Below are 26,546 nucleotides of genomic sequence, written 5' to 3'. Positions count from 1 at the left end.
GATGCAGGAATCACAAGGTCTCTTCCCTGGGTTACACAGGATGTCTGCTAAGAGCTGATCATAATGCCCCATTTTAAAATGTAGCCCTAACTATGCGGTGGCTCTGTGGTGTTTCCATAATTATCTATTATACTTGGCAGTGTGGTGTGAGCTGGTGGTGGTTCCGCCATCAAGGGAATAGACATAGAGCTCCTAACCTGACTTCTTTAAGGCCCTTTCCTCAGGGCTTGTTTATTAGTCACCAAACTGACACAAAAAGCAAATCAACTGAAACACGGGGAATCGTTTCCCAAGGCTTCCTGCTCTTTAGCTAGTCAGGAGGGGAGAAAGCACAGCTTACTCCTTAGATGCAGCTATGTGACAGGAGGCTTAAAAATGAAGTGGAAAGGAGATCACATTCTGTATTAAATTCTGTAGCTATTTAGAGTCAATTTCCATAGCACGGTATTAGTTTTATCCATATTAAATTATATGGGATTTTTCTGTGATGGTAACTCAGTGAAAAAAGGTCAAACCTTGGCTGGGACAGAATGGATGAATGGAAGGAGAATGTGTATATTGAACTTTGCTAAAGACAGCAAAATACCAGACACCTTTCCTGTCCCACATTGGAATCTGCTGAGGACATACTTATCTTGTAGTGAGAAATGCCAAGACTCATAGCTGTCACTAGAAAGGCTTCCTCAGCCATCACAGCATCCACTAACACCTTACTGGGGCATTGAGGTCAGCTGATTCAGAAGGAAGAGCTTCTTCTAATGAATCACCAGCACTACTGCCTGTAACACCTGGATTTTCCTAGAAACTCTATTATCCATGAGAAATCTCACTAAGCTCCAGAGAGGTGTGCAATGTGATATAATAGAAACACTTATTTTCCCTTATTGACATCTCTAGCATGACTCACTCTGCTGGCTGATTTCAGAGAGAAAGAAAATATTCTTCTGGGCTGTAGGTTAGACTGCTGGAAGCAAAGCTGCCATTCCCTTGACAAGCAAGTTGTGCTGTTACCCTGATTCTCTCTCATATCCCTCTGGGATCACTTTCTTCCCTTTCAGGTGGAGCCAGGAGTGCTACCTTTGGGACATGCCTCAGAGGAGTATGAGAACTTTCCTCCAAAAAGTGTGGTAGCAGACCCAGAGAGCAGTCAGCAAACACAGCAATTGGTGAGTTGCCGTCCCTTTACACAGGCTCAGAAGGGGACTCCAACTCTGGGCCTTTCTCCCTCAGAGTGAAAGTCAGGCTTTCTTGGGATGAAATGCTACAACTGTTTCAGTTTTTACATCTCTGATTTCATATGTGGGATTTGGGATAAAGTCTCCCAGGTGCTTGCTGGTCTCAGAGTGAGGTGTGGGGAACTGGCCTGTGCCAAGAACCAGCTGCAAAACAGGTAGTCAAGGTGTGACGGGTTTCCTGGGCTGCAACCTGGAACTGGGGTACTGCTGAGCCCTCTGTCCCACCAATCTGGGCTCCTTCTCACTCTGTGATGCTGTGACAAACTACAAACCTCTGGCAGGTACTGCACTTACACAGACATCCACAGTGTAAGTTTATTACCCAGTCTGCCTGTCATGGTATAACTCCCCACTCTGAACCTTAGCGTCCAAAAGATGGGGTACCAGCATGAATTCCTCTAAGCTCAATTACCAGCTTAGAACCTGTAGCGCTGCCACCAACCAGGAATTCCAGTGCCTGGTACACTCTGGTCCCCCCAAAACCTTGCCGGGGACCCCCAAGACCCAGACCCTCTGGATCTTAACACAAGGAAAGTAAACTCTTTCCCTCACCGTTGCCTCTCCCAGACTTCCCCTCCCTGGGTTACCCTGGAAAATTACTGTGATTCAAACTCCTTGAATCTTAAAACAGAGAGGAAAATTCACCTTCCCCCCTCCTTCTCTCCCTCCTGCAGACTCTTCCTGAGAGAGAAAGTAATCCTAACACAGAGAGAAAATTAACCTTTCTCTCCCCCTTCCCTCCTTTCTCCCCACCAATTCCCTGGTGGATCCAGACCCAGTTCCCTGGGGTCTCACCAGAATGAAAAAACAATCAGGTTCTTAAACAAGAAAAGCTTTTAATTAAAGAAAGGAAAAAAAAACAGTAAAAAATTATCTTTGTAAATTTTAAATGGAATATGTTACAGGGTCTTACAGCTATAAACACTGGGAATACCCTCCCAGTCTAAGTATACAAGTACAAATTAAAATCCTTTCAGCCAAATACACATTTGAACTCCTTCCAGCCAAATACACATTTGCAAATAAAGAAAACAAACACAAGCCTAACTCGCCTTATCAAGCCAGCACTTACTATTCTGGACATACAAGAGCCTGGATCAGAGAGATTGGAGAGAAACCCGGTTGCATGTTTGGTCACTCTCAGAACCCAGAGAGAACAACAACCAAAAACTAACAGCACACACACAAACTTCCCTCCCTCAAGATTTGAAAGTATCCTGTCCCCTGATTGGTCCTCTGGTCAGGTGACAGCCAGGCTGACTGTTCTTGTTAACCCTTTACAGGCAAAAGAGATATGAAGTACTTCTGTTCTATTAACTCTTACTTATCTGTTTATGACACTGCCACTTCTGCAAAGGAAAGTGGTCGTGCACCAGCCCTTGCACCCTGAGCAGATTTCCCAAGCACTTCAGCCAAAAGCACTGTTAGGTAAAATGTAAAACAGATTTGTTAACTATAGAAAGAGAGATTTTAAGTGATTATAAGTAATAAGTGTACAGATCACGTTGGTTACCTAAGAAATACAACAAATAGCTGAGGTAACACATTCTTTGCAGCTCAGGCTGACCCTTCTGCATAACGCTAGCCTGTAGCTCTGTGTTTTGTACTTGTTCCCCACTTGTGCTGGATGTCATGCCATGTACTGCTTGTCATCAGCATGATGCATGTGGGAAGAGAGCTGTGTCCAGAACTGAAAAGGTGGGAGGAGGAAAGGGGCCTGTAAAAATAGCTGGTTGGCTTACTGAGTTTTGTTTGCGCATTTCTTGTTGTCTTCTTAAGAACTGTCATTAACTTTTTTCAAATAATTTTCACAAAGAGATTTTCATGTGGCAGAGTAAAAGCTTGTGTGTTGGTAGATCGGGGAAGCTATTTTGCATTTCATATGCACCATGAGACATCTGGGATGCTGGTCTCTGTGTGGTCCAATGTTTCTTCATAGCTTTCTTTGCTTTTTTTGTGTAGGAATTTGAGCTCAGGAAAAAGCGTAAAAAATGTGAAAACCTTGAACATGAAGTGAGGAAAAAGCACAAAAGATGCAAAGAATTGGTAAGCATTGTCTCTCTCTACAGCTGTGAGTTTGATGTTAGATGAATGGTTAGATTGCTGCGTTCTTATATATGTCATTTTTTCCTCGTTTAGCTAAAGTAATTTCTTTTCCAGCTCTCATTTCTCATTTCAACAAAATCACAAGTTCTGGGTTCCAACCCTTAGAGTCCAAAGATTAGTTCATGTAGTGTTTCAGCTGATTGTAGGCCAAATGTGTAGATTCTTCTGCATTAAATTAATATTAATATATGTAGTAGGGAAAAATATTTCCTTCCACTTGAAGGACTGTTGGGTGAAATTCCCCCTGTGTTATGCGGGGGGTCAGGTTAGAAGATATTAAAGGTCCCTTCCAGCCTTAAAAATCAGCTGGAAGGAAAAATGTAATCAGAAGAATTTGAATGATGATTTGACTTGTTTAAGAATTCTTTAAGAGAAGCCTAAAAAGCCAGAGTCAAGGAAGAAGGCCATATTGGTTAAAAATATGACCTGGTTTGAGCATTGAATATTCGTATGCCACAAACCATTTTGTGAGACCCAGATACCCACATAGGGGAAAAGAGCTAGCCTGTTCAGTATATTGTCCATCGATCCTCCATTTATGCAACCACAGTCTCTGATAAAAGACGATTTTGTTAGTTTTGGAGTAATTTATTGAAAGGCCTTCCTGTTGACAGTAGCAAACATATTCTTATTTGATTTACAGATATGTGCCTCCTAAAGGGAGAAAATTGTATGCAGTTTTTGTTGATCTAAAATCAGCCTTTGAATCGATTGTTAGGGACCATCAGTGGGGCAAATTGGAGATTGCTGGAATAGACCCTTAATTACTTCTTCTTTTAAGAGCTCTTCACAGACAAACAGTGAATAAACCTGGATGGGGGACTAAGTGATTCCATCCCAGTTAGAAAGGGGTGTCTAGTAGCCCCTTTTCTTTTTATCTTTTATGATGTGGTTAGCATTAAAAGGGGATCAGTATTTTCCCTCTAAAATCATGAATCACGCTGTGTCCGTCGTATGATGTGCAGATGATATGGTTTTGTGGTCACAAATATCTGTAGCACTGAGGGGTTTATTACATGCATTTGGTATCTTTTTTGATGAGATTACTATTTTGGTTGATAAAGGTAAAAGTGTTGAAGACAAGCCCTATGTGCATAACATCATGTACAGCAATACAGCGGCACAGCTACACTGGTACAGTTGCACCTCTGTAGTGCTTTAGTGAAGATGCTACTGCGCCGACTGGAAAGCTTCTCACATTGGTGTAATTAATCCACCTCAGCGAGAGGCAGTAGTCATGTTGATGTCCCACCAACATAGCGCTGTCTACATGGGGGGGTTAGATCAGTATAACTACATTGCTCAGCTGTGTGGATTTTTTCACACCCGTGAGTGATGTAGTTATACCAGTATAGGTCTGTTGTGTAGACCTGGCCGTAGACATCTGTAAGGCATTTGTCTTGGAACCACGTACCATTTTGATTAAAAAAGTTAGAAAAATATAAAGTTAACAGGCTGTTCGCAGTGTTGTTGTAGCTGTGTGTGTTGCAGGATATTAGAGACAAGGTGGGTGAGGGAATACCTTTTATTGGACCAACTTCTACTGGTGAAAGTGATAAGCTTTCGAGCTGCACAGAGCTCTTACTCAGGTCTAGAGAGGGTACTTGGAGCATCACAGCTAAAGGCAAGGTGGAACAGATTGTTTAGCATAAGTAGTTAACACCTATTCTATGAGACCATTCATGGTGAAATGGCCCATTCACATCTCTCCAGTCATAGGACAAAACAGGGGGTTAGTGGGTTATAGGTTGTTGTAATATGCCATAAAATTCAGTATCTTTATTGAGTCTGTGATTTTTAGTGTCTAGTAAAGTTATGAATTTAAGCTCCCAAGATCTTTTGAAGGTGTTGTTCATTTTTCCTTTGAGGATGAGAACTGAGAGGTCAGATATAGAGTGATGGTTTTGTGACATGTTCACCCACAGGTGACTGGGTGTTTTTTCTTTTATCATTTTTCTGTGTGAATTCATTCAAAAGCATAGTGATTGTGGGTTTCACCCACAGAGTTGTTGTTGAGACATTTAGTGCACTGGATGAAATACATCTGTATTGTGATAGATGTATGTAGGACCCATGGAATGAAAGGTGTGTTGTGGGGGATGTTGATTATTGTAGCAGTGGAGATATGTCTGCAGGTTTCGCATGTGTTGTTCTGGCAGGGTCTGGTTTTGCTTTGAGTTGGTGGGCCCTGGTTTGCTAAACAATCTGTTCCTCCTTGTATTTAGTTGTGACACTCGCGGGACCTTTCCCAGACCTGTAGAAGGGCCCTGTGTAGCTCGAAAGCTTGTCTCTCTCACCAACAGAAGTTGGCCCATTAAAAAATATTCCCTCATCCACATTGTCTCTATAAAATTAACATTGCACACATTAAATGAATTAAAAGCTGGTTAACTGATCGATCTCAACATGTAATTGTAAATGGGGAATCATCGTTGAATGGGTGTGTTTTTAACGCGGTCCCGCAGGGATTGGTTCGTGGTCCTGTGCTGTTTAACATTTTATCGATGACCTGGAAGAAAATGTAAAATCAACCCCCTGCTCTGGGCTGCTGCGCTCTCCCTGGCTCTGCCTTACTCTGCCCTGGCAGCCCCAGCTCATGCCGAGCATGGACCCTGAGCTCTTGGCTCCATTATCCACTTGACCACCCTGACAGTCTGGCTGATTTGGAGTGCTGGCCTCTCTCCATTGGCCCTGGGGATCTGTCAGTCCCTGGATCCTGATTCCTCTTCAGCCCTTCCCCTTTCTCTTGGTATTGCGAGGGGGCCAACCAAAAAGCCACTACGTTTCAGTAAGGTGCCAACTGCCCCCTTACACATCTCCCAGCAGAGCCTTGTGTATTGCACTGCTAATGGTGTGATTGCTGGGAATGTGAAGAAAAGTGCCCTCTAGGAACAGGGATGCAGGAGCCACTGTTACCCTCATGGAGTCTAATTTGATCATGTCTTGCCCACATATTGATTTACACATTTAGGGCAAGATTCTGGTCCCCTGACTCATGTTGGATAGCACCAAGTCACTGAAGTCAGCAGAGCTGCTTGTGAGATACGATGCTGTTCATTCAGTGTGTGTAAGAGTGTCAGAACCTGACCCCCCAGTGATGATAGGACTGGCTGACCCTAGAATATTTGGTGACTGCAGAGGAATTGGATTGAAAGTCTCTCTGCAGAGGTGCCTTGTGCTGAGTGGCTGTCCAGGAAATATTTGATGGTCACTAACCGCCTGTTTCCCTTCTCTGGAGTTTTTGACATCTACCACAATGTGTGTTTGTGTGGAGGAGGGAATGAAATTTGGTAAAGTTCCTCCATTACTATAGAGACCACTCACAATTCTGTGGTGATCTCCCGGCCTGGGGAAAATCTTTGTCTCCCCATATCACCACTCACAATTATGTGAGCTGCATCTCCTAGGTCTGTAACAGTGGGCATCAAGGCACAGAACTATAACCTGCAATCGGCCAGGTGCAGCTCAGTCTCCTAGTCCCCTCTTGCCTGGGGAAAGCAGTTAATCAGAGAACCTTGGTGTAGTAACAGGCTCATTCTCTCTGGACAGGAAATCCAGCTGCAGGTGGTGCAGGGTGAAAATGCACGACTGGCTCAGGAGAACACTCAACTGAATGGGAAGGCTGAATGGGCGCGACAGGTAACCAGGGATACTCTTGTTCCCTCAATGGAGCATTAGCTTTTATTTTATGTTTATGTCGACATTGCAAAACTCCTCTACCAAGCAGAGCTTGTCAGAGGGCTAAGAAAAAGCAGTGGCCCAGATTCAAATGGTAGTTATCAATGGCTGGCTGTGAAACTGGGAGGGTGTATCTAGTGGGGTCCCGTAGGTGCCAGTCCTCTGGCTCTGGTACTGTGTAATATTTTCATTAATGACTTGGATAATGGAGTGGAGAGTGACACCAGACTGGAAGGGGTTGCTAGCACTTTGGAGGACAGGATAAGAGTTCTAAGCGACCTTGGGAAACTGGAGAATTGGTCTGACTTCAGCAAGATCAAATTCAATAAACAAGTGCAAAGTGCTACACTTAGGAAGGAAAAAAATCAAATGCACAACTACAAAAAGGGGAATAACTGGTTAGGTGATAGTACTGCAGAAAGGATCTGGGGGTTATAGCCTCAGGCGGAAGAGCAGGGAAAGGGACTAGCCTCCCTGAACAGGGGGTGCACGCGCTGCCCATGGCCTCAGCTGGAATGCTGGGTCCCGATCTGGGCACCATACTTTAGGAAAAATGTGGACAAACTGGAGAGAGCCTAGAGCAGAGCAACACAAATGTTAAAGGGTTTAGAAACCCTGACCTGAGGAAAGGTTCAGACCAAAACAACTGGGCCTAGTTGGTCTTGAGAAAAGAAGACAGAGGGGGACCTGATAACAGTCCTCAAATACGTTAAGGGCTGTTCTGAAGAGGACAGTGATCAATTATCCTCCATATGTACTGAAGATAGGATGAGAAGTCATGGGCTTAATCTACAGCAAGAGAGATTTAGGTTCAATAATAGGAAAAACATTCTAACTGTAAGGGTAGTTAGCTCTGCAACAGGCTTCCAAGGGAGGTTGTGGAATCTCTGTCACTGGAAGTTTTCAAGGCCAAGTTGGACAAACACCTGTCAGCGATGGTCTAGGTTTACTTGGTCCTGCCACAGCGTAGGGGCCTGGACTTGATGACCTCTTGAAGTCTCTTCCAGTCCTAGCTTTTTATGATTCTGTGATTCCCCATGGTGATTTCTGCTTTTGTAGTGCTTGATGAGGGGCCTTGTAGAGGGCTGGTGGAGTCCACCATGGGGTGGTAACAGTGGAGGAAAGTGGCCATAAATGTTTCTCCATAGCTGGGGCATAAGGGGGGGGGCAGTGGTGCCCCTCAAATGGGTAAAGCTGGCTGAGGGCAGAGTGTACCCCAGGGAGCAGGGAAGAAACCCAAGTACAATTTACAGCTGCCTTTGCCTGATGGAAACCCTGAAGCAGGACAGGAGGCAGCAACACCAGCTGCACTCCTGGTGTGAATCTCCCTAAGGGTGCAGGGTGGGGTAATTATGGTGCCAACTTTGGAGACTGGCTTTTTAAGACGTGACTGCGCTCTCTGGCATTACCTCCAGTAAATAAGTGCACAGTGGTCATAACAAACAGGAAAATCAAAATCATACAGATGCACAGAGCAGCAAGGAAAAAAGAAAGAAGATAATTCATCATGTTGGCTGCAGGCATTAAGGTAACCATAAGGCGCACACTAACAAGTAAAGGAAAGATTTTAAATGTGCATAAGTGCGTGGGAATTGATAAAGGATTTGTACAGGGGGCAGGATGCCTCAAAGATGTGGTTTCTTAACTCAGCTCCTTCTCTTGGCATAAGTGAGGCAAAAAGCCAAATTTTGCACTGAGTTTCACTCTGAAGACTGGTCATTTCCCCCATGGTTAAGACTTCCTAGATCATCACAAGCCATCTGCCAGAAAGGGAGCATTAGCCTTACACTGGTGATCTTAGTTGCTCATAATACCCAAGTCATAGTTCATTCTGATTAGATGTAAAGACTAATCATCAGCACTTTATATGGTGAATGTAGAGGAGAACACAATACATCAGGTTACAGTTCTGTCCAACCTGAAGTGCAAATCTCTGGGTTTATTCTTGTTGTGTCCAGGTTGTACAGCCTGGCTCTCCAGAGTCTTTCCAGCATAAATCATGTTCAGAAAGCTCCACATATGGGACGGGATATGACTTCAGTAGCAAATGAAGGCTGTGTGACTAACCATTAGTCATAATTAAGAAAGATGCAAATAAATATTTTTGTAATGTTGTGTTTGACCACAAATGGGAGGAGAGTGGGTTCACGTGACTGCCAATGGGATGGGAGGAGATGTGGTGCCATGGTTGCCCACGGCAGAGTAAAAGACATAGGTTCATGTCCCTGCCAGTGAAAGGTGTCTCTAAGTCTAAGATGTGGTTCAGGCTGTGAAAAATGGTGGCCCTCTGTTATTTATACAAAGTGTGCCTGAGGCTGTTTGTACTAATACACTGTCCTCTCTCCACAGGTGGAATCTGAAAATGCCGACCTGAAGTTGCAGGTTGTTTTAGTTACTAAGGAACGGGATTCTGCTCTTCAGAAGAGCCAAGGACTCCAAACCAAGCTGGAGAATCTAGAGCGGGTGCTGAAGGTTAGTCAGATCCAGAGCCTTTGAAAAGGCTGTTGAAATGGTGAACACTGTTTTGATTGGTTTGCTCAGGAAAGGACATGAAGTTCCCCCTTTCTTACAGTATTTGGTCTGTCTAAGCTAGTGATCTAGTTAATTTAATGCTATTTCAAGAGGGTCTGTTAGAGCAATGTCTAAGGTCTGCCATAAACAGCGAGAAGAGAGACTTATGAATGTGTTTCCTTGGCTGTGGGTAATATGGGAGGGAAGTGATTGCTATAATTTCCTATTGCAGTTGGAGATTTTTGATGCACCATGATTCCGTGGTGCTGCTTGCTCACCACAGACAATAGACTGTCAGCCCACCTGGGCTGCGATATGTTGGAAGGCAGCCAAGTTGGAGGGGTAGCGGTTGATTTCCTGCAGTATGTTTGCATGATTTGTTTGGGTCACCTATGTATAGTACCGCTGTTGGTGGCTTTCCCTACTTTGGGAGTTTCTCAAACTGGGCTCCTCTGGCTTCTACAAGAAGGTTCTCATTTCAGATATCTGGTTTTTGACAAGTCTCTTGTCTGTCGAGAGTGACTCTAAATTATACTGGCTGCTGTGATCCCACAGGGACTGCTTTGCTGGCTGAGGACTGGCCAGAGTGCTGTGTGTGATGGCCTGCCCTCTTAGCGTACCTGGCATACCACTCTTCTACATGCGCTCTGCGTCTGAGGGGGAAGCTAGTGGTGTAAAGCTGCATGAGGCCGCTAGGGATCCTATTTATATTGCTAGAGTGGCTTGGAAAGCACTTTGGGAGGCCAAGGATCTGGCCATTATGTGCTAGAACTCCGCCCCCTGAAAGTAACCTCCCCCTTTTTTAATTAGTCTGTGAGAAACGCACGGTCTGTTAATTGCCATCAGGAAAGCATGGAGGATGAGGCCCTCAGTAGAGCTCCGAGAAGCAACGCTTCGACAATGCCTCCCCTAAATTGTGTGTGACTTCTTCTCCAGCATATGAGAGATGTGGCTGAGCGAAGGCAGCATCTGGAGGCTGAACACAAGGAAGCCCAGCTAGCACTGCAGGAGAAACAAGAGGAAGTCAGATGGTTGCAGCACGTACGTAGCGAGTGCGAGACAATAAGAAAATGGACACTTTAACTTTCTGAATCCCCCCTGGAAAGAGATGGAACTCCTGCATTGTTTCCCTAGCCTCTGTTTGTCAGAGGGTGGAGATGGATGGCAGGAGAGAGATCACTTGATCATTTCCGGTTAGATTCATTCCCTCTGGAGCACCTGGCATTGGCCACTGTTGTTAGACTGGATACTGGGCTAGATGGACCTTTGGTCTGACCCAGTATGGCTGTTCTTATGTTCCTTGATGGGACTGTGCAGGGAGGAGGTATGTGTGAGTTTACCAGATAAACTAATCCAGGGAAGTGTGTCTGTGCCAGGGGCAACTCTGATACCTGTGCACTACAAGGGGCTGTTCTCATGCATGACAATTCTAATCTGCAAAGGCTCTTTGTCAATAGATCAAGGATGTCTCTGATCCTGTTGTTCTATTCAGGCTTTTAAATCTATCTTGCTGCCTGTTGAGATGCTGACAGCAGAAGTGAGCTTTCTGATGAGTGTTTGATGAGTAACTTCTTGTCTCTTGTTTGACTTCAGGCCCAGGCAGAGGCAAAAAGGGAACATGAAGGAGCAGTGCAGCTACTGGAGGTAAGATGGAAAGGCAAAATCAGGCAGATGTTTGCAAACTTGGTCTCTAATAGCTTTAACACTTCGTTTCTTTGTGGGCTGATGTTCCTGGGTCAGAATGTTCCCTAGCAAACACTGCAAGTGGTAGACCTGTCTCACTGCAGTGTGGTGCGCACTTATCTGTCAGTCAGGCTGAGTAGTCATTAGGGCCAGAATTTTCAAGAGCTTGACACCTGGCATGCTGATCCTCTTGGAAAATCTGCCCTAAGACTGTTTACTCAGTTCGGGTTCAGACAATGACCATCACTGTGGTGTCTGTACATCTGCCAGTGATGCATTAAACAACATAACTGTCATGTCTGCACCCTTCTCCATGACTTTCTGCATGTGGGTTTTTGGTTGGTTGGTTTTTATGTTGTGTGGTCTGTGCTGCTATTACAGGAGACACAGCAAAGATGCGGCTTAGCTCTTGGAATGGAAAGTGGTGAGGTTTGAGGTAGTTCTTTCATCCAGCAGGAACAAATGCCACAGTCTCCCAAAGTGCCAGTCCCCCCCAATGCTCTGCCCCCCGCCCAAACAAGCTTTATGGTTGTGACAGCCAACTTCATTATGCCAGTGGAGAGAAGTGATGACCATCGTTTTGATCCTACGCATGAGGTGATCTCTTGGATAACCTGGGCCCAGGCTGTTTAGAGGCATAATGACAAAGGACCAGCAGTTTCAACTTGGCATGATGATTTAGGGGAATCCAGTATAGTGAGTGAGGGTCAGGTTTTATGCCCAGGGCATGAGCTGCTGCACTCTCCATTAGTAGTAATTTTCTCAGTGCTGAAGCTTCCAAGCCCAAGTGAGCTGCTTCCTTACAGTGCAGTTGAAGGGTAATGAAGGTGTGTGCTGTTGAAGCCTGTTCTTCCTCTCCAGTGATGGAACACAATCAGAAATGGCAAAATGCATTTCTTATGAGACCTTGGTGTCAGTGAGGAGTCTATAAGAAACTGTGAAGTCAGCTGAGCAGGTATGGGTATGTGTCTTTGACTGATGGAGACTGTGCCATGCTGCACCCTTCACAGAGTTCTCCTCTGCCAACCAGGAGCTTTAACTAACCCTTTTTCATCTTGGTTCTGGGACATCTAGGTTTGCTTGGTGACAATGGCACTGTTGTTTGTTGTAAAGGGTAGACAGCTAGGTCTATGTCTCATCTGCATCTTGCTGGCATTTGACCTTGTGATGTCTCACCAGTTCAGCAGGCTGCTGCATTTTGAGTTGAATAGATCATTGTGGAGCTCCACAAGCAAGAAGCCTGGGGGTAAAGGTGCAGGTTCACGTAATGACCCTTGGGCATCTCCCTCCAGGAAGTGGTCAGACTATTGTAGTTCTTTCATTGGCCCCTGCCACCTTGCTTAGATGGGACAGAAATATCTTGTGGCTGACTGTGTTGAATGCTGCAGAGTCCAGAGGTTTGAGAATGGACATCAGTGTTCCATTGACACAAGAGACTGACCACCAGTGCTGCTGTCTGTTTCCTTACCATTTGCTGACCTGAATCTGGATTGTGGCATGTCTAGGATATGGCTTCTGCTAGAGGAGTTTGAAGCTGGCATTTAGCTAGCTTCTTAACAAGCTTGATCAGAGAAGAAAGGTTTAATATTTGCAATAGTTCGCTAGGTCCATTACCTCAAAGGTGCCATTCTTTAGTTTGGGTTAGACTATTGCATGTTTGAAGGAAGACGGGGAGATTCATTCTTCGCCTAAGATGTTGGTTATGCCTGTCAGGAGGCTCCAACAGTTGGTGATCCTTTGTCATAGAATCAGAAGATTAGGGTTGAAAGAGACGCTAGGAGGCCACCCAGTCCAACCGCCTGCTCAAAGCAGGATCAACCCCAACTAAATCATCCCAGCCAGGGCTTTGTCAAGCCTGACCTTAAAAACCTCTAAGGATGGAAATTCCACCACCTCCCTAGGTAACTCATTCCAGTGCTTCATAGAATCATAGAATATCAGGGTTGGAAGGGACCTCAGGAGGTCATCCAGTACAACTCCCTGCTCAAAGCAGTACCAACCTCAACTAAATCATCCCAGCCAGGACTTTGTCAAGGAAGGAGATTTGACCACCTCCCTTGGTAACCCATTCCAGTGCTTCACCACCCTCCTAGTGAAAATGTTTTTCCTAATATCCAACCTAAACCTTCCCATCTGCAACTTGAGGCCATTACTCCTCGTTCTGTCCACTGGTTCCACTAAGAACAGTCTAGACCCATCCTTTTTGGAACCCCCTTTCAGGTAATTGAAAGCAGCTATCAAATCCCCCCTCATTCTTCTCTTCTGCAGACTAAATAATCGAAGTTCCCTCAGCCTCTCCTCATAAGTCATGTGTTCCAGCCACTTAATCATTTTTAAGTATCAGAGGGGTAGCCGTGTTAGTCTGGATCTGTAAAAGCAGCAAAAAGTCCTGTGGCACCTTATAGACTAACATACGTATTGAAGCATGAGCTTTTGTGGGTGAATACCCACTTTGTTGGATGCATGTAATCATTTTTGTTGCCCTTTTCTGGGCTCTCTCCAATTTTTCCACATCCTTCTTGTAGTGTGGGGCCCAAAACTGGACTCAGTACTCCAGATGAGGCCTCACCAATGCCGAATAGAGGGGAATGATCACGTCCCTCGATCTGCTGGCAATGCTCCTACTTATACAGCCCAAAACGCTGTTTTCCTTCTTGGCAACAAGGGCACACTGCTGACTCATATCCAGCTTCTCATCCACTGTAATCCCAAGGTCCTTTTCTGCAGAACTTAACCAGTTGGTCCCTAGTCTGTAGCAGTGCATGGGATTCTTTTGTCCTAAGTGCAGGACTCTGCACTTGTCTTTGTTGAACCTCATCAGATGTCTTTTGGCCCAATCCTCTAATTTATCTAGGTCCCTCTGTATCCTATCCCTACCTTCCAGCGTATCTGCCACTCTTCCCCATTTAGTATCATCTGCAGTCTTGCTGAGAGTGCAGTCCACGCTATCCTCCAGATCGTTAATGAAGATACAGAACAAAACCGGCTCCAGGACCGACCCTTGGGGCACTCCATCTGTCTGCCAACTAGACATGGAGCCATTGATCACTACCTGTTGAGCCCGATGATCTAGCCAGCTTTCTATCTGCCTTATAATCCATTCATCCAGCCCATACTTCTTTAACTTGCTGGCAAGAATACTGTGGGAGACCGTATCAAAATCTTTGCTAAAGTCAAGGAATAACACGTCCATTGCTTTCCCCTCATCCACAGAGCCAGTTATCTCATAATAGAAGACAATTAGGTTAGTCAGGCATGACTTTCCCTTGGTGAATCCATGCTGACTGTTCCTGATCACTTTCCTCTCCTCTAAGTGCTTCAGAATTGATTCCTTGACGACCTGCTCCATGATTTTTCCAGGGACTGAAGTGAGGCTGATTTGCCTGTAGTTCCCTGGATCTTGCGCCTTCCCTTTTTTAAAGATGGGCACTACATTAGCCTTTTTCCAGTCTTCCGGGACCTTCCCTGATCATCACAAGTTTTCAAAGATAATGGCCAATGGTTCTGCAATCACATTCACCAACTCCTTTAGCACCCTCAGATGCAGCGCATCTGGCCCCATGGACTTGTGCTCGTCCAGCTTTTCTAAATAGCCCTGAACCACTTCTTTCTCCACAGAGGGCTGGTCACCTCCACCCCATACTGTGCTGCCCAGTGCAGTAGTCTGGGAGCTGACCTTGTTCATGAAGACGGGGGGGGGGGGCGGGAAAGCATTGAGTACATTAGCTTTTTCCATGTCCTCTGTTACTAGTTTGCCTCCCTCATTCAGTAAGGGGCCCACACTTTCCTTGACCACCACCTTGTTGCTAACATACCTGAAAAAACCCTTCTTGTTACTCTTAACATCCCTTGCTAGCTGCAACTCCAAGTGTGATTTGGCCTTCCTGATTTCACTCCTGCATGCCTGAGCAATATTTGTATACTCCTCCCTGGTCATTTGTCCAATCTTCTACTTTTTGTAAGCTTCTTTTTTGTATTTAAGATCAGCAAGGATTTCATTGTTACCCTTTACCACCCTCGAAGTGAAATAGTGTTTCCTAATATCCAACCTAGACCTCCTCCACTGCAACTTCAGACCATTGCTTCTTGTTCTGTCATCTGCCACCAGTGAGAACAGCCGAGCTCCATCGTCTTTGGAACCCCACTTCAGGTACCTGAAGGCTGCTATCAAATCCCCCCTCACTCTTCTCTTCTGCAGATTAAATAAGATCACTTCCCTCAGCCTCTCCTCATAAGTCATAGAATCATAGAATATCATGGTTGGAAAGGCCCTCTGGAGGTCATCTAGTCCACCCCCCTGCTCAAAGCAGGACCAATCCCCAACTAAATCATCCCAGCGAGGGCTTTGTCAAGCCTGATCTTAAAAACCTCTAAGGAAGGAGATTCGACCACCTCCCTAGGGAACCCATTCCAGTGCTTCACCACCCTCCTAGTGAAAAAGTTTTTCCTAATATCCAACCTAAACCTCCCCCACTTCAGCTTGTTTCCTTGTTTTGTCATCTGCTACCACTGAGAACAGTCTAGATCCATCCTTTTTGGAATCCCCTTTCAGGTAGTTGAAAGCAGTTATCAAATGTGCCCCTTAATCTTATTCCTCTGCCTCCTTCTAACTTAGAAACAGATGTTAGTGGCAAAGTACAATCATGAACTATACCAAGCTGAATATTTTGTGAATCACCTACTGACAGAGCCCAGAGAGCAGTTCCAGACAGTTATTGTGGAGGGCCATCTACTTGCCAGAACAGCCCTACAAGCCTCCCTTGTCACCTCTGATACTGCTTCCTGTTTGATTGCTACGGTGATAGTTATGTGAGTCGCTTCCTGGCTCCAACTCTTTGGATTCCCAAAAGAGGTCCAGAATACAGTACAGGACCTTTCTTTTGATGGGTCTAAGTTGTTTGCAGATAGAACAGAAAGGTCTCTGCAAATACTAAGGGACTCTAGAGCTACTTTACATTATATTGGTATTTACACACTCACCTACAAGAGAAAGCTCAACAAGTCCCAGAGGACCCAGAGATCCCACCCTGCCCAATTCCTATCCTCCCAGAGTTCTTATGAACTGCACCAGAAGAGGCAGAGATTCCAGAGAAGGAAACAGTCCACTTCTCAGCCTCCCGGCTTGCAACTGTCCGCCTCCAAGCAGTGATTTTGATGGGTTGGTTGAGGGCTTGAATTACCATCGTCATCCTCTTCAGCTGCACCGATTCACCAGCCTTCCTCCCTTTGGTGACCACCTTCAGCACTTCATGTGGACTTGGGAGTTGATCACTACAGACAAGTGGGTTTTGGTGATCATCTTCACAGGACACACTATCCACTTTACTACATTTCCATCAAGCCTCCCTTCACTGTCCCTCTTCAGGGACCCCTCTCACAAGAGCTTACTTCTTCAAGAAAGAGACACTTTGTTACACTTGGGAGCTATAGAACCAGTCCCCATGCAGCACAGAATGAAGGGGGTTTATTATAGGTACTTCCTGGTACCAACACCTGTGTGAAGGCACAACGATTCAAAATGGTAACACTTGCAGTGGTAATTCTGTCACTAGAGCAAGGGGATTGGTTCTCTGTGCCTTGACCTTCAAGATGCGTATTTCCATATCACTATCCACCCATCCCACAAACGATTCCTTTGTTTCACTGTCAGCCAGAATCACCTTCAATCCTGAGTGCGCCCCTTTGGCCGGATATGCCTGTCTTCATTTCCTGCCACTGCCCAGAGCAAACACACAAAGATCATGATGGACAATACATCATGCATATTTTACAGCAGTCGCCAAGGAGGGGCAAGATCCCCCTCCTTCTTCACCAAGGCTGTCAAACTTTGGTATTGGTGCATATGCAACCAGATTGTCATCACAGCAGCCTGTCTCTCAGGGGTTCAGAATGTGAGTGCAGATGCATTCAGCAGGCATATCTTCGAAGATCATGAGTGGGAAATAGACCCCCGTAAATTGCACCATGTGTTTTGTCAATGGGGACACCCCTCCAGTAGACTCCTTTGCCACAGAGTTAAACTAGAAATGTACACACTTCTGCTTGAGGGACAGATTGACTCTCCCGGTCTTGTGGGATACTTTTCACATTCAGTGGTCATCAGCTCTTCTGTGCACATTCCCGCTGACTCCCCTAATAGCCAAAGCTATGCTCAAAATAAAGAAAAATAAAGCCAGAGTCATCCTAATAGTTCCGACTTGGCTCAGGCAAACGTGGTTTCCTTACCGGACACAGCTGACCATTTTGCTCGCTGATCATTCTCCCTGCTGCTCCTCATCTCCTGTCCCAGGAAGGCAGGCAGATTCTTCACTTCAGTCTTGCAGTGCTAGGTCTCTGTGCATGGTTTGTCGATGGCTAACAGGACTAGAAGAGCAGCAAAGAATCCTGTGGCACCTTATAGACTAACAGACGTTTTGGAGCATGAGCTTTTGTGGGTGAATACTCACTTCGTCAGATGCATGTAGTGGAAATTTCCAGGGGCAGGTGTGTATATATATATATGCAGGCAAGCTAGAGATAACGAGGTCAGTTCAATCAGGGAGGATGAGGCCCTGTTCTAGCAGTTGAGGTGTGAAAACCAAGGGAGGAGAAACTGGTTTTGTAGTTGGCAAGCCATTCACAGTCTTTGTTTAATCCTGAGCTAATGGTGTCAAATTTGCAGATGAACTGAAGCTCAGCAGTTTCTCTTTGAAATCTGGTCCTGAAGTTTGTTTGCTGCTGGATGGCCACCTTAAGGTCTGCTATAGTGTGGCCAGGGAGGTTGAAGTGTTCTCCTACAGGTTTTTGTATATTGCCATTCCTAATATCTGATTTGTGTCCATTTATCCTTTTCCGTAGCGACTGTCCAGTTTGGCCGATGTACATAGCAGAGGGGCATTGCTGGCATATGATGGCGTATATTACATTGGTGGAGGTGCAGGTGAATGAACCGGTGATGGAGTGGCTGATCTGGTTAGGTCCTGTGATGGTGTCGCTGGTGTAGATATGTGGGCAGAGTTGGCATCTGCAAATTTGACACCATCGGCTCAGGATTAAACAAAGACTGTGAATGGCTTGCCAATTACAAAACCAGTTTCTCCTCCCTTGGTTTTCACACCTCAACTGCTAGAACAGAGCCTCATCCTCCCTGATTGAACTACCTCATTATCTCTAGCTTGCCTGCATATATATATATACCTGCCCCTGGAAATTTCCACTACATGCATCTGACGAAGTGGGTATTCACCCACGAAAGCTCATGCTCCAAAACGTCTGTTAGTCTATAAGGGGCCACAGGATTCTTTCCTGCTTTTACAGATCCAGACGAACACGGCTACCCCTCTGATACTTAACAGGACTAGAGGCAATCTGCTCAGACGACGTAAAAAGAATACTGACACATAGCAGGAAACAAGCTACTCACAGCATGTACTCAGAGAAATGGATGAGGTTTGCCAGTTGTTGTGACCTCAGGCATGCTTCACTAATGACCTCATTGCTTCCGGATATACTGGACTACCTTCTAACTCTCAGAATCTCGGGACAATTGATGAGCTGCATGAGAGTCCACCTGGCAGCAGTCACAGCTTTCCATCCCCCAAGAGAGGATTATTCTGTCTTTGCCACCCACAGCGAGATTCCTCAAAGGATTGGAAACCTGTATCCACCAGTCCAACATCCTACTCCAGTATGGGACCTCAATCTGGTCCTTAAATGCCTCACAAGGCCACGATTTGAACCCAGGGCTACCAGCTCACTGCTCCATTTGACAGTGAAAATGGCATTCCTGATAGCCATCATGTCAGCATGATCGGTTGGAGAAATGGGGGCCCTGGTGGCATGCCCCTCTCTCACCGTATTTTTTAAGGACGAGGTCACACTGAGGCCCCACTCCAAATTCTTATCCAGGGTGTTTTCCGAGTTCCATATCAATCAGCCCATTCACCTGGCTGTCTTTCACCCCAAACCACATCTAGGTAACCAGGAGGCACTGCTGCACACCTTTGACGTCAGTAGAGTCCATACCTTCTGTCTGAATAGGACAGAGTCCTTCAGAAAGACCCACAGGCTGCTCGTCTTGCTAGCAGATAGAGCAGAAGGGTCTGCAACCTCTAACTAGAAGCTTATCAAGTGGATATCTGCCTGCATTGACTTTTGTTATGAATCTCAAAATATTCAGCCACTCATTCTGCAAGGTCCATTGCCTTTTCTATGGCCTTCCTTAAGAATGTGCCCATTATTGAGATCTGTAAAGCTGCTACTCAGGACTTACCTCAGTTGGGGTCGTGCTTGGAGGCCAGCCCAAGCAACTACCACTGTGGCCGTGCTTCAATTTGTAGTGTGCTAGTTCAGGCAGAGCTAGTGTTTGTGTGTCTGCCCCACTAAGGAATGAGATCTCTCACCTGCGGTGCAGACATATCCTTAGAGCAGCCTGGTAGCTGCTCTAAGTTGTGTCAGGGCTGGCTCAACTCCCAGGAATAAGGGCATTGTAACTTGCTCACTGAACCCCTCTGTCTTTCCAGCACTGAGTGGAGCTCTGATGCAGGAGAGCAGCTAGTTCAGGGAATTGTCAGCCACCAGTGTGGTTGGGAGAAAAGGGTTTGAGATTCATAATTAAAAGGCCCTTGATGGAGGCCCTTGGAGAGTGTGTGTGTTTCTGAGGTAGCAGCAATCCGCTTCATGCTTTCAATCTGTGGAATTTCTTTTAGTGGCTGGGGAGAAGGGTGTATCAGAGGAGCTCAACACTTACTTTGTACTAATTGGGAGAAGAATGTTTCCTAAACTGAGGATTTTGTTATGCTTTGCAGTGTCTTGATTTTTGGTTAATGAAAATGCTGATATGTGGTTTTAAATCTCTTTTTGCTCTTTTCCTTGCTGACAGAATAACTTGGATTGCATGCAGGTACTGAGATAATGGAACATGGCATTTTCCTCCTGCTGCTGCTTAACTCTGGGCTGGTCTACACTACGGGGGAAAATCGATCTTAGATACGCAACTTCAGCTACGTCAATAACGTAGCTGAAGTCGAAGTATCTAAGATCGAATTACGCACCATCCTCATGGCGTGGGATCGATGTCCGTGGCTCCCCCTGTCGATTCTGCAACTCTGTTGGGGTTGGTGGAGTTACGGAATCGATATAGGCGCGTTCGGGGATCGATATATCGCGTCTAGATGAGACGCGATATATCGATCCCCGAGCAATCGATTGCTACCCGCCAATACGGCGGGTAGTGAAAACATACCCTCTGACTATTGTGTGGGGTGTCATCTCTAAAAGGTAGATCTAAAATAATTTAAAGGGTGCTACTGTTGCTGCTTTGACAGAGCAGAGCACTTACCTGTTAAAACCTTTTCTTTCTCAGAAAAAAATCCTACACAATGGGTTGGTTGTTTTTTCAGTTTTTGTGCACTCTTCCAGGTTTTCTATTTTTTCAGATTCTCTGGCTTGGTTTACATGCAGAGTTAGGTTGACATAAGGCAGCTTATGTCAACCTAACTATGTCAGTGTCTACACTACAGCCTTGCTCCCGCCGATGTAAGTGCCGTCCACCTCCACAAGAGATGTAGGGCTTATGTGGGTGTAGTTAGGGTGATCACTGCATTTCCTAAATCAGCTGTTGGCTGTCTTGTCAATTTCATGTCTCCACTTGAGCTGTGAAATTGACAAGAAAGCCACCCCTCTGCTCCCCAGATGGGCTGCTACCTTGTCTCCAGTCCAAGCTGGGCTGCCACCCAGGCTCTTGGGTTGGGCTGCCACCTGATCTCCCTGCTGGGAGCCATGCTGCCTCCTGGGGTCTTGGCTCCTTGCTCCTCGCTGAGAGCCCGGCTGCCTCCTCTTGGGTCCAGGCACAGCTCTCCCTGTCTGAGTGCTGTAACTATATAGACATAAGATTTAAGTATAGATCACGCCCTAGACGAGACGGGGAATTGGTGGGATAACTTAACGGTTACAGGTAAGGGGTTAGCTAATGGGTGGAATCAGCAGTCTTTGTGCATGGAGGAGCAGGGAAAAGGCAAAGGTATGAATAGTTAGCAGTCTTTGGTTTGTTAGAATCTAAAAACTTCCGTAAGGTGGGCAGGGCATCAGATCACCTGGCTCAGTGCAAAGCTGGCTAGCTGTCATTTGTTAGTCTTAACAATGTTAAATAGCCTAGGGGTGGTCTCTCATGCTTACTATATTAAGTGTGAAAGCTGTTGATCCAGTGATATGAGGCAAGTAACGGAATGGACTCAAGTGCTGCAGACGGTTAATTCTTCTAAAGTAAAATGCAGACATTGTCAGGAGTTCATAGAATCATAGGATGGGAAGGGACCTCGAGAGGTCATCTAGTTCAGTCCTCTGCACTCAGGGCAGGGCTAAGTATTATCTAGACCATCCCTGAAAGGTGTTTGTCCAACCTGCTCTTAAAAATCCCTAGTGATGGAGATTTCACAGCCTCCCTAAGCAATTTATTCCAGTGCTTAATCACTCTGACAGGAAGTTTTTCCTAATGTCCAACCTAAACCTCCCTTGCTGCAATTTAAGCCCATTGCTTCTTGTCCTATCCTCGGAGGTTAAGAAGAACAACTTTCCCCCCTCCTCCTTGTAACAACCTTTTATGGACTTGAAAACTGTTATTATGTCCCCCCCTCAGTCTTCTCTTCTCCAGACTAAACAAACCCAGTTTTTTCAGTCTTCCCTCATAGCTCATATCTTCTAGACCTTTATTCATTTTTGTTGCTCTTTTCTGGACTTTCTCCAATCTGTCCACATCTTTCCTGAAATGTGGCACCCAGAACTGGACACAATACTCCAGTTGAGGCCTAATCAGCATGGAGTAGAGTGGAAGAATTACTACTTGTGTCTTGCTTACAATACTCCTGCTAATACATCCCAGAATGATGTTTGCTTTTTTTGCAACAGTGTTACACTGTTGACTCATATTTAGCTTGTGATCCACTATGACCCCCTGATCCCTTTCCACAGTTCCCCTTCCTAGGTAGTCATTTCCCATTTTGTATGTGTGCAGCTGATTGTTCCTTCCTAAGTGAAGTACTTTGCATTTGTCCTTATTGAATTTCATCCTGTTTATTTCAGACCATTTCTCCAGTTTGTCCAGATCATTTTGAATTTTAATGCTATCCTCCAGAGCATTTGTAATCCCTCCCAGCTTGGTATCATCCACAAACTTTAGAAATACCCTCTATGCCATTATATAAATCCTTGATGAAGATATTGAACAGAACCGATCCCTACAGGACCCCACTCGTTATGCCCTTCCAGCATGACTGTGAACCACTGATGACTGCTCTCTGGGAACGATTTTCCAACCAGTTCTGCACCCATCTTATAGTAGCTCCATCTAGGTTGTATTTCCCTAGTTTGTTTATGAGAAGGTCATGTGAGATAGTATCAAAAGCCTTACTAAAGTCAAGATACATGACATCTACTACTTCCCCCCCAACCACAAGGCTTGTTACCCTGTCAAAGAAAGCTATTTGGTTGACTTGACACGATTTGTTCTTGACAAATCCATGCTGACTGTTACTTATCACCTTATTATCTTCTAGGTATTTGCAAACTGATTGCTTAATTATTTCCTTCATTATCTTTCTGGGTACAGAAGTTAAGCTGACTGGACTGTAATTCCCTGGGTTATCCTTATTTTCCTTTTTATAGATGGGCACTATATTTGCCCTTTTACAGTCTTCTGGAATGTCTTCTGTCTTCCATGACTTTTCAAAGATAATTGCTAATGGGCTCAGATGTCTCCTCAGTCAGCTCCTTGACTGTTCTAGGATGCATTTCATCAGGGCCTGCTGATTTGAAGACATCTAATTTGTCTAAGCAATATTTGACTTGTGCTTCCCCTGTTTTAGACTCTGATCCTTCCTCGTTTTCACTGGCATTCACAATGTTAGACATCCAGTGAGTTTTAGATCATTGAAGATCTCCTGGTTAAGCCAGGGTGGTCTCTTATCATACTTCCTATCTTTCCTACACAGTGAGATAGTTTGCTCTTGTGCCTTTAATAATGTCTCTCTGAAAAACTGCCAACTGTCTTCAATTGTTTTTCCTCTTAGACTTGCGTCCCATGGGATCATGCCTGTCATGTTCCGGAGTTTGCTCAAGTCTACCTTCTTGAAATCCATTGTTTTTATTTCGCTCTTTTCCCTCCTACCGTTCCTTAGAATCATGAATTCTATCATTTCATGATCACTTTCACCCAAGCTGCCTTCCACTTTCAAATTCTCAACCAGTTCCTCCCTATTTTTCAAAATTAAATCTAGAACAGCCTCCCCCCTAGTAGCTGTCTCCATCTTCTGAAATGGTCTCCAGTGCATTCCAAGAATTTGTTGGATAATCTGTGCCCTGCTATGTTATTTTCCCAACAGATGTCTGGGTAGTTGAAGTCCCCCATCTCCACCAAGTCCTGTGCTTTGGATGATTTTGTTAGTTGTTAACTGAATGGAAAAGTCTTGTGCTCATCTGGAAAAGGACAGGAGATTCAAATGTATCGTTTTTAGAGTTGGTCAAAAATCAGAATTTCTTTTCTACAGAAAATTCCAGTCGTTTTCATTCCAAACTGTGACGAAAGCTCGACATATCAAAAATGTTCACGGAGCAGAAAGCTTTGAAAAATGTTGATTCAAAATTTTTCATTTTGATGTTTCTGATTTAAACTAAATGTTCAGAGTGGAGACTGCAGTGCATCATGTGTAAGGCTACGTTTTAGTCGCAGACAGGTCACGGGCAGTGAACAAAAACTCGTGGCCTGTCCATGACTTTTACTAAAAATACCCGTGACTAAAACTTGGGAGGGATGGGACTGTCTGGGGGCCCTGCAGATGCTGGTGGAGGGCAGCCTGGGTGCTGGGGGGAGGGTGGTGTGTGGCCCGGGATCCTACTGGTGCTGGAGCGGGGGTGAGCCGTGGTGCTAGTCCCGGGACCCCTGCTGGTGCTGGGCAGGGAGGGGTTGGTGGGGCTGGCAGGCTCCCTACCTGGTTCCACTCCACCTCCCCCACCCCAGCAGCAGAGTCCAGGTGTGGAAGTGGGCAGAGGATTGGGGCACGGGACGGGGTGAGGTGGGCTCTGGGTGGCGCTTACCTCTGCACACTGCCTCTGCTCAGAGCACTGGCTTCACAGCTCCCTTTGGCCGGGATCCCTGAGCCAGGCACACCGGGCGTTGCAGAGGTCACAGAAAGTCGTGAAATCTGTGACTTCCATGACCTCCATGACAAACTCGCAGCTTTCAGCCTTAATCATGCGAGACATAGTCCCACAGGGGAGCACAGTCCATAGAGAAGAATAGATGTAAGGCACCCAAACTACAACTCCTCCCATGAGGCACCACTGCCTCTCGTGCAGCCCCGGATTAGTGACCTGAACTGACCTGAAAAATTAAAAATTTGGGGGAAATCGGAGATTTTTCCTGTGGAAACTACATCTTCCGTTGAAAAAGTATTTAGACAGAACATTCGTGGCAGGCTCTCATACGTTTTGTTTGTTTGTTAGGAGTGGGCTTAAAAGGGATGTTAAAGGCTGAGTGGTTGTTGATTTCTGGAAGCTGTGTGGGCTTGAGGCATTGAGGGAGTCAGGTGGGGGAGTTGCAGTAGGCTATGTTGGAGATATTATGTGTATTTTTAAACCTATTGGGACAAGAGCCCAGCTCTGGGGTGCAGGCACGCAGGAAGGAGGGGCACTCTGGGGCCAGAAGCCAGGGGAGTGCAGGTGACCCTCAAGTGATCCTCGTAGCCCCCACATCTCCCTCTGGAGAGTCACCTCCTCTGCTTTCCTACTTCTGCTGCAATCCACGGTCCCCCATGGAAAACAATTCCTGGAGGTGGGTTGTGGACATCAATGGGGCGTGTGCAGGTTCCTGGATAGTTCAGGGGTCTTGATGCTCTGTTGCTCCCTGGAGTCTCTTACTCATGGCTGAACTTGGCCCAGGAGGGGAATGTTAGGGCTCCTGTCCCCAGTGGTTTGGTGGGTAAGCTGCTGGAGGCCTCATGTCCCAGGGAGGCTCCCTAGATTAGCTCAGTCTGGTGGAATCTGTTTTGGAGATATGACTTTGATGTGAAAATCCTTCCCATCTCCCCGATCTCAGAGGGCCTTGTTTGACTCGCTTCTAGCCCCTCCTACATTTTCTCCTGTATGGGTGTAAGCAGGGGAAATTGCAGGCCCAAAGCAGCTTTCCACTGATGGCTCATTTTGGGATTAGAGTGGGACCAATCCTAAAGTTGTCTGTTGGGACTGGGATTTTCAAAGGGCCTATGGCCTGGGAGCTGCCACCCCTACTGATCATCTCTGGGATTTGGGCACCTCCATCCTTTCATCCTCTGAATATCCCAGCTCCCTTACATGGAAGGACACAGCAAAGACTGCTGCTATTCAGAGCCTTGTCTCAGTTCAGGCCTGTGTTTGTGCCTCACTTTGCTTTGCTTCCCTGCCAGGCCCAGGTGAGAGATCTGGAGGATCAGTGCCGCAGCCACATCGAACAGTTCAGCCTCCTGTCTCAGGAACTCAAACGATTCCAGCTACAGGCAGGGAAGACTGGCCCTCTGACCTCAACATTGGTGACTTCTGAGCTCCCGCTCATGCCCTGCTGTTCCATCCCTCAATCCCAGTGCCGCCAATGGGAGAAGGGTAACTGCTGTGAGAAGCTGATGAGTGCTTTGTCTGTTGGCTTTCTTGAGTGCAGATAGAACCAATTAGGATCAGTAATGGGAATAATTCTCTCATCTCTTCAGTTCCTTTTAAAACCCCACTAGCATATGTCTGAGACTGATTTAGAGCAACACATACTTAACACTTCAGTTGTTGGAGGGAAATATTCCACAGACGCTTTATATTTACAAAAGGCGTCTTTAATTCCTAGCCCCGAACTACTAAACATTTGCTTGGAATAATTTCCCAGATAATTAGGTCTATGCCCAGCAGTAAATGGTGTTAGTTGGGGAGGAGGAGGGTACAATAGCTAACAATGGGGAAGGGAGGGAGAGCTCAGTGGTTTGAGCATTGGCCTGCTAAACAAGGGTTGTGAGTTTAATCCTTGAGGGGGCCATTTGGGGATTTAGTTGGGGTTGGTCCTGCTTTGAGCAGGGGGCTGGACTAAATGACCTCCTGAGGTCCCTTCCAACCCTGATATTCTATAAATGCAAATTTCAGCACAGCCTTAGCTCTGGAGCCACTAATGATGCCTCCATAATATTTGTGTTTAAATACAAGGCAGCATGCAAGAGGATTGAGGGAGAGCATCTGGGCCCTTCGTAAGGATTGCAGGTGCAAGCCTTGATCAAATGCTGTCCTCATCCACTGAAACAACTTACCAAGGAATGAGATGGATTCTCTATCCCTTGGAGCTTTAAACTG

The 26,546-nt window shown here is 45.8% G+C and overlaps 1 protein-coding gene across 15 annotated transcripts in view; it reads left to right on the top strand.

Moving 5' to 3' along the window:
• Positions 1–26,546, top strand: part of TSPOAP1 (TSPO associated protein 1) — a 181,154-nt gene that overhangs the window by 81,141 nt on the left and 73,467 nt on the right. For 13 of the 15 annotated variants that reach the window (XM_030536443.1, XM_030536446.1, XM_030536436.1 and 10 more), the window contains exons 6-13: positions 1,059–1,166; positions 3,198–3,281; positions 6,891–6,980; positions 9,369–9,491; positions 10,467–10,571; positions 11,124–11,174; positions 20,074–20,094; positions 25,628–25,829. In XM_030536443.1, the coding sequence (XP_030392303.1) occupies positions 1,059–1,166; positions 3,198–3,281; positions 6,891–6,980; positions 9,369–9,491; positions 10,467–10,571; positions 11,124–11,174; positions 20,074–20,094; positions 25,628–25,829 (784 nt within the window). The remainder of the gene's footprint in view (positions 1–1,058; positions 1,167–3,197; positions 3,282–6,890; positions 6,981–9,368; positions 9,492–10,466; positions 10,572–11,123; positions 11,175–20,073; positions 20,095–25,627; positions 25,830–26,546) is intronic. The other 2 variants (XM_030536438.1, XM_030536439.1) reach the window with 2 other exon arrangements.

This window comes from Gopherus evgoodei, chromosome 17 (assembly GCF_007399415.2).
Source record: "Gopherus evgoodei ecotype Sinaloan lineage chromosome 17, rGopEvg1_v1.p, whole genome shotgun sequence".
Taxonomy (NCBI): Eukaryota; Metazoa; Chordata; order Testudines; family Testudinidae; genus Gopherus; species Gopherus evgoodei.
This window is presented reverse-complemented; position numbering and strand designations above follow the sequence as displayed.